Source organism: Sciurus carolinensis, chromosome 7 (genome assembly GCF_902686445.1).
Source record: "Sciurus carolinensis chromosome 7, mSciCar1.2, whole genome shotgun sequence".
NCBI classification, from domain to species: Eukaryota; Metazoa; Chordata; class Mammalia; order Rodentia; family Sciuridae; genus Sciurus; species Sciurus carolinensis.
In genome coordinates, this window is record NC_062219.1 from 7,699,429 (window position 1) to 7,707,951 (window position 8,523).

Consider the following 8,523-nt stretch of genomic DNA (forward strand, 5'->3'; position numbering starts at 1 on the left):
CCAGGAACAGACTCCCAGACATGGAGAACAGGACAGGGCAGGAGCCTCTCCCCCTCCACCCAGGGCACTCGGCTCCCAAGGGCACAAGGCCCTCGCTGGTGAAGGACACATGGTGCACGTCCTGCTAATGCGCTCTGCAGCTCCCCTGTGAGCCTGCTGCCTTCTCTGTAAAGGGAGAACACTGGCTCACATTTGTCACAGGCTCTCAGCTGCTGCTTTCTGAGGCCTTCCCAAGGATTCCCTCCCTGAGGCCTCACAATGCCCCTATGAATTAGGTATTATTAGTAACCCATTGACAACCGAAAGCAGCCCAGGCACAGAGATATTAAAGGACATGCCCAGAGTCACAGTCAGCGAGGGACAAAGCCACAGTTCCCATCCTTGCAACTGCATTCCAGGTTCCATGCACTCTCCATGCCCCTTGAGGGCCGGGCTTACCCACGGGACAAGGTGGCGGAGCACCTATGCAGTTGTGGGCATGTAGGCAACTGTCAGTCAGTGGTGGCTGCAGTTCTTGGTGCTGCTGCTGTTACTACTGCCACTGCTGCTGCTGCTGATTTCAGTGCTGATGTTGCTGCTCTCAGTACTGCCAGGGCTGCTGCCATTGTTGCTGCTGCCGTTACTCGTGCCATCGCTGTTGCTGCTGCCGTTTCTGTTGATGCTGCTATTGTTGCTGCTGACACCGCTGCCATTGATCCCGCTGCTCTTGTTGATGATGCCGTTGCTGCTGCTGCCATGATTGCTTTTGCTGTTGCAGCCATTGTAATTGCTGCTGCTGGTGCTGCTGGTGCTGTTTCTGCTGTTGATGTTGCTGCTGTCATTGCTGCTGTGATTATTGTTGATACTATTATTGCTGCTGTTGCTGGTGGTGATGCTGTGGTAGCTATTGCTGCTGTTGATGTTGCTACTGTGGTTGTTGGTGCTGTGGCTGCTGCTGCTGTTGCTATTGCTGCTGTAGCTGCTGCTATTGCTGATGCTATTGTTGTTGCTGCTGTTGTAGTGGCTGCTATTGATGCTGTTATGGCCGCTACCCCTGCTGCTGCTGCTGTTGCTGAAACTGCTGTGGTCGTTGGTGCTGTGGCTGCTGCTGATGTGACCACTGCTGATATTGCTGTTGCTATTGCTGCTGTTGTGGCCAATACTATGGTCGTTGCTATTGCTGACGCTATTGTTGTTGCTGCTGTTATAGCTGCTGCTATTGCTGTCCTTATGACCGCTACTGCTGCTGCTGCTGTTGCTGAAACTTATGTGGATGTTGGTGCTGTGGCTACTGCTGACATTGCCACTGCTGCTGATGCTGTCGCTATTGTTGCTGTTGCTCCTGATGTTGTCACTCTTGTTAGTAATACTGTTATTGTTGACACAGTTATTGATGATACTGGAGTTGTTGGTTTTGCTGTTGTTATCGCTGCTGCTATTGATGTTGCTGTTGTTGCTGCTTCTATTGTTGCTGCTGCTATAGTTGTTGATGCTATTGCTGTTGTTGCTCTTACTACTAAAGTTGTTATTGCTGCTGTCATTGCTAGTGCCATTGCTACTGCTGATGCTGTTGATGCTTTTATTGTTGCTGCAGTTGTTGATGCTGCTGCTGCTGCTGCTTATATTATTGCTGTCAATGCTGCTGTTATTGCTGATGCTATTGGTGCTGTTGCTGCTGACATTATGATTGCTGCTGTTGTTGCTGTTGTGGCTGCTGCTATAGCTGCTGCTATTGCTGCTGTTATGACTGCTACTGTTGCTCCTGCTGCTGTTTCTGCTGCTGTTTGGGCTGCTGCTGTTGCTGCTGCTGTTGTTGTTGCTGCTATTGTTGCTGATGCTATAGTTGTTGTTGCTGCTGTTGTTGCTGGTGCTATCAATGCTACTATTGTTGCTACTTCCACTGCTGCCGTCAGTGCTGCTCTTGTTGATGATACCGTCATTGCTGCTGCTGATGTTGATGGTGTTTGGGCTGCTGCTGTTGCTGATGCTATTGCTGTTGCTTCTGCCATTGCTGTTGATGCTGCTATTGTTGCTACTGACACTGCTGCCATTGGTACTGCTGCTCTTGTTGATGATGCCATTGCTGTTGCTGCTATGATTGCTTTTGCTGTTGCAGCCATTGTAATTGCTGCTGCTGCTACTGCTTTGGTGGTTACTGCTGCTGTTGATGATGCTGCTGTGGTTGTTGGTGCTGTGGCTGCTGCTGATGGTGCCACTGCTGCTGTTGCTGTTGCTATTTTTGCTGTTGCTCCTGATGTTGTCACTCTCGTTAGTAATATTGTTATTGTTGATGCAGTTATTGATGATACTGGAGTTGCTGGTTTTGCTGTTGTTATTACTGTTTCTGATATTGATGTTGATGTTGCCATTGTTGCTGCTGCTATTGCTGCTGTTGCTGCTGCTCCTGTTGTGACTGTTTCTGCTGCTATTGTTGTTGCTGATGCTATTACTACTGTTGCTATAACTACTAATGCTGCTGTTGCTACTGTTGCTGCTGTTGTAGATCCTCCTGTTATGACTGCTGTGATTGTTCATGCTGCTGCTGTGGCTGCCGCTATTGTTACTGCTGCTGTCGCTTCTGCTGCTATTGCTGCTGGTATTACTGCCCCTGTTGTTGCTATTGATTTCAATGCTGTTGCTTCTCTCAGTACTGCTGCTCATATTTCCTCTGTGACTGCTGCCAGTGGTGCTGCTGCCATTGTTGCTGTTGATGCTGGTATTGTTGCTACTGCCACTGCTGATGTTGGTACTGCTGCTATTTTCGATGATGCTGTTGGTGGTGGTGCTGCTGCTGTGGTTATTGTTGATGCCGTTGCTGCAGTTGAGGTTGATAGTGTTGCTGCTGGTGCAGTTATTGTTGATGCTATCATTGCTATTGTTACTATTGCTGCTGCTGCTGCTGTTGGTGATGCTACTGTAGCTACTGCTGCTACTGCTGTTGCTGTTTCCACTGTGGTTGTTGCTGCTATGGTTGTTGGTGCCAGGGCCACTGCTGCTGTTGCTATTGCTGCTGTTGTTGCTGCTGTTGAAGCTGTTACTGTTGCTGCTGCTACGGCTGCTACTGCTGCTGCTGCCATTGCTGAAGCTGCTGTGGTTATTGGTGCTATGGCTGTTGCTGATATTGCCACTGCTGTTGCTATTGTTACTGTTGCTCCTGATGTTGTTGTTGCTATTGTTAATGATGCTTTTATTGTTGCTGCAGTTGTTGATTATACTGGAGTTGTTGGTTTTGCTGTTGTTATCGCTGCTGCTATTGATGTTGCTGTTGTTGCTGCTTCTATTGTTGCTATTGCTGTAGTTGTTGATGCTATTGCTGTTGTTGCTGTTACTACTAATGTTGTCGTTGCTGCTGTCATTGCTAGTGCCATTGCTACTGCTGATGCTGATACTACTGCTGCTGTTGCTGCTGTTATTGCTGATGCTACTGGTGCTGTTGTTGCTGACGTTATGATTGCTGCTGTTGTTGCTGTTGTGGCTGCTGCTATAGCTGCTGCTATTGCTGCTGTTATGACTGCTACTGTTGCTCCTACTGCTGTTTCTGCTGCTGTTTGGGCTGCTGCTGTTGCTGCTGCTATTGTTGTTGCTGCTGTTGTTGCTGATGCTATAGTTGTTGCTGCTGCTGCTGCTGCTGTTGCTATTAATGCTGCTATTGCTGCTACTTTCACTGCTGCCGTTGGTAGTGCTGCTCTTGTTGATGATACCGTCGTTGCTGCTGCTGATGCTGATGGTGTTTTGTCTGCTGCTGTTGCTGATGCTATTGCTGTTGCTTCTGCCATTGCTGTTGATGCTGCTATTGTTGCTACTGACGCTGCTGCCATTGGTACTGCTGCTCTTGTTGATGATGCTATTGCTGCTGCTGCTTCTTCTACTGTAGCTAGGATTGCTTATGCTGTTGCAGCTATTGTAATTGCTGCTGCTGCTGTTGCTGTTGCTGCTGTGGTTGTTGGTGCTGTGGCTGCTGCTGATGGTGCCAGTGCTGCTACTGCTGTTGCTATTATTATTGCTGTCATTATGGCTGCTACTGCTGCTGCCACTGCTGCTACTACTGTTGCTGAAACTGCTGTGGTTATTAGTGCTATGGCTGCTACTGCTGTTGTTGATGCTGTTGCTATTGTTGCTGTTGCTCCCAATGTTTTTCATGATGTTGCTATTGTTAATGATGCTATTATTGTTGCTACAGTTATTGATGGTACTGTAGTTGTTGCTTTTGCAATTGTTATTAACGCTGCTACTGTTGATGTTGCTGTTGCTGTTACTACTAATGCTGTTGTTGCTGCTGTTGTTGCTAGTACTGTTGCTACTGCTGATGCTGTTGATATTGATGCTGCTGTTGCTGTTGGTGCTACTGTTGTTGCTGTTGCTGCAGCTGCTGCTGCTGCTGTTACTGAAAATGCTGTGGTTATTGGTGCTGTGGCTGCTGCTAATGTTGCCACTGTTGTTGATGCTATTGCTATTGTTGCTATTGCTCCTGATGTTGTTGTTGATATTGTTAATGATGCTGTTATTGTTGCTAAAATTGTTGATGATACTGTAGTTGTTGTTTTTGCTATTGTTATTGTTACTGCTAATGTTGCTGTTGCTGTTACTACTAATGCTGTTGTTGCTAGTGCCATTGCTACTGCTGATGCTGTTGATATTGATGCTGCTGTTGCCGATGCTATTGCTGATGTTGCTGTTGACATTATGGTTGCTGCTGTTATTGTTGTTGTTGCTGTCACTACTGTTGTGGCTGCTGCTGATGCTTTTGCTGTTGCTATTGATGCTGCTGTTGTTGCTGTTGATGCTGCTGTTATTGTTGATGCTGTTGCTGACATTGCTGCTGACATTATGGTTGCTGCTGTTATTGTTGTTGCTGCTGTTGCTGCTGCTGTTGCTGATACTATTGCTACTGCTTTTGTCACTGATGTTATTGCTGCCACTGTTGCTACTGCAGCTATATCTGCTACCACTGTTGTTGCTTCTGCTGCTGTTGCTGCTGCTGTTGTTGCTGTTACTGTGGTTATTGATGCTGCTATTGTTGTTGATACTGTTGCTATTCTTGGGAACCTGGAGACTATGGGAGCTCAGTAGATTTGTGTGTCTCCCCACCTGGAGCCCGAGTGGATTCCTGCACCAGGGGGTGATTTGGTGAGCCTTTGTTAATCCCATCTCTGGTTGAAATGATCCAGAAATGGAGGTGGTACTAACTCTGCCCAGATGCGGGAATTCTGTGGGAAGCTGAGTCCTAGGGGCAGCCCACACCGGATTCAATATGACGATCAAGAGGGACATGTGCAAAGGGCTAGACTTGGAATAGCACAATGAACAAAACAGCATTCTTCCAATGAGCATCAGCACCATCCTGGCATTCACAGAGATGAATGAAGGAGAAAACCCACAACCTGGGCAACTGTTTTCATTGCATTCTTCACTCATCATGACAGCTGAAAAGTAAATGAACTACATAGAAATAATTTCTCAAAGTCTGCTTGAGAACTGATAACAGTATGTGAATTTTGCAATCATCATTTTTAACGGATTTAAAGTTAAATTTAGTCTCTACTTGCATTCTCTATTACAGAGGAAGGCAGAACACCCATTAAAACACCCATTGTATTAGCTATTGATAAAGCTCCATCCTTTTTTTTTTTTTTTTTTTATGAGAATCACCGCTCAACATGCTGTGAAACTAATCCTGGACAAATCCTATACTGATGTTTTGTGTTATTTATGATCCGCTTTATTTTGGTGTTAAGCCTCCTCATAATTTCTTTCTCCCCTCTCCGATTTTACTTCTTATTACAGAGCAAGGAAAAATACAGAAAAAGTGATTTACCTCCAGGTCAAGAAATCAGACGTCCCACTGAACTAAGGAGAGAGCTGCTCCCTCCTGGTTTCGGTGATGCCAAAGCCAGAAGCAGAGATGTCTTCACTCACCTGGAACCCGGCAGTTCAGCTCCGTCGTCCATGTAGACCTATGGCCAGCAGAATTTGTAGCACTGCCGGGTAAAAACCAACCTTCAGACAGTCCTGCTGAGCCGCTCTGTTCCCAGCATTCCCAGGGTGATAGCCACTGGTTTGCTGGAATTTTATTTTTCTATCTTTGTATTCCTTTACTTGATTCCTTTCCCACCATGACATCAAACCAAAATACACAGGGGAACTGTGGGCAAGAGAAACCAAATAGAAAAGATCGGAAAACAATGGAGTTGGGAGAAGAGATTTTGTTTTCTTAAAGAAATCAAACACACAAAACAATATTAAGTGGCCCAGAATGTACATCAAGAATTTTGAGTAGGGGCTTTCAGGATCATAGGTGAAGAAATTTTTGAATACATTGATTTTTATGTAAGTTAGACTATAAGGGAAATTCAAATAAAAGATTCAGAATACAGCTTGAGTCGTAAGTCCTTCTGTACCTATGCCAGATAAGTGCACATGTACACCTTCCATAAGAGGTCCTTAGCAGAGCTCAGCAGAGCACATGGCTGGTATAATTAAAATCACAGATGATAACTTTTTGGCCCAGAAAATATTCTTGATCTTTCTTCTTACACCGTATCTATTGATTTTTCAATAAAAAAATGAAAATGTACCTATCTTCACCTCTCCACTCTTCCCAAAACAATACTTCTCTCTTACCTTCAAACTGCTGTATCACATTTTTATTAAATTAGAGAGTCCACCTTCACATCACTGTGACTGTGGCTGTTACTGACAGCTGAGCCAGAGTCCTGTGATTATGCCGTCTTTTGTTCATGACTTTCTGCCTTCCTGAATCTGTTTGTGGTTGTTTTTATTGCTTTTTTCTTTTTTTTTTTTTTTTTTTCCGAAGGGGAGGGGGACTGGGGATTGAACCCAGGGGCACTTAACCACTGAGCCACATACCCAGCCCTTTTTATATTTTATTTAGAGACAGGGCCTCACTAACTAGAATTCGCGATCCTCCTACCTCAGCCTCCTGAGCTACTGGGATTACAGGTCCGTGCTGCTGCTCCAGCTTTGCCTCGTTTTCCACATATTCATTATTGATTCTTCCCAAACTCTCTGGCAGAACAGTGCCTGTGCTCTCAGTGTGTTCACACGCATCCCACACTGGTTTCTTTTCTTTCTTCCCTCACCCGCTGCACCCCTGAGCTCTCCCACCTGGAGCCACGGGTCCCCCCACTCTGTTTGGCTGTGAATCTTCAGGCCTGCTGCAGAGCTACTGCCTGGCTCTCCTTTCCCCTTCCCGAGCATGCCCACTGCCTCTTTCGTATGTTGGATGCCCTGTCTATCTCCTGGATCCTAAGCTATTCTTCTTTGGTTTCTCCCCACACTTTGAGGAAGCACATCGCCTAGTTGTATATTAGTCCACTTTTCCATTGCTATAAAAAATTCCTGAGGCTGAGTACTCTGTAAAGAAAAGAGGTCTGTTTTGCTCACAGCTTTGGAGGCTGAAAGCACAGCACCAGTTCTGGCTGGTGTCCCCTCTGCCCGCATCACAAGATCTAAGATGGCACCATGGTAGGAGCACACTCGAGGGAGCAGTGGCGCGGAGAGGCACGAAGCCAGCGAGCGGGAAGTCGCGGGTCTCGCTCTGTTACGGCCATGCTCACTGAGAACAACGAACTGCACCCACTCCCTCCAGGGGCAGCAACCCACTGACCTCTTTATTTCCCCCTGGGCCCCACCTCTTAAAGGTCCTATTGCCACGCCGGGGACCAAGTTTCCAACACAAGAAACCTGGGGGACGCACCCAAACCATGCAGAGACGTCTTCCCGAGGAAGTTGCACTAGTCCTTTACATTCTCTCTGTAACCTGAGGTGTTGAGACCTGCAAACTGCATTTCCAAGCCCTTGGCCTCCTGGTTTCCTCCGAGGCTCTACCAGCGGGTAGCACTGGCCAAGGACAGGAAGCAAGAGCACGGGAGAAGCCAGGGCCCTTGCCACGTCAGGAGCAGCGGTACAGTTCCAGCGGCTGCAGCAGCAGAGAAGGTCCACCCTGAGATGCAGAGCACGGGCAAGCCCCTGGGCCCCGGCCAGAGCCAGCGCCACTCCCTGGCCTTGGTGGACAGCCCTCTGCTCTCTAGCACGCCTTCCTCCCTTCCTCCCTCCCTGCAACGACTTTGTAGGGAAGCATCTTATTACATTGCCCTTAGTTAAGAAACCTGGACTGGTTTCTTTTTCGGTGACCAATCACTGATTGATACTCTACCTGGTAGTGTGGAAAGACCGAGGAGCTACATGCCCAAATGTGGGAATCTGGTGTTTGTCCCATGATGTGACTGGGAATGAACACATGGATGACCTTACTGTCCTTGGAAGAGCCAGCAACCCTGGAGAAGGACCGGCCTGGAGGTGCTATCCGTGGTGTTGGGTGGTAGAACATGACTTCAATTATTACCTGTGGTTATCTGAAATCAAGCACCTGTTCCAAGATGGACTCTGGGAGGCTGAGTAGCATTGACCTGGATCATTTTTGTGGAAATCGTGACCACGAAGTCTCAGGTAGGGCTGGCTGTTTCTGACTTCCCTGGAAACGTTATAAAACCTCAGATCTTTAAAATATCAAGCAAGGCATTG

The 8,523-nt window shown here is 47.1% G+C and overlaps 1 protein-coding gene across 1 annotated transcript in view; it reads left to right on the plus strand.

Annotated features, from left to right (window-relative positions):
* Nucleotides 1–6,320, plus strand: part of Slc22a2 (solute carrier family 22 member 2) — a 31,752-nt gene extending 25,432 nt beyond the window's left edge. Inside the window, exon 11 of the mRNA XM_047558734.1 lies at nucleotides 5,764–6,320. Within this exon, the coding sequence (XP_047414690.1) occupies nucleotides 5,764–5,830 (67 nt within the window). The 3' untranslated portion in view covers nucleotides 5,831–6,320. The remainder of the gene's footprint in view (nucleotides 1–5,763) is intronic.
* The last annotated feature ends 2,203 nt before the right edge of the window (nucleotides 6,321–8,523 follow it).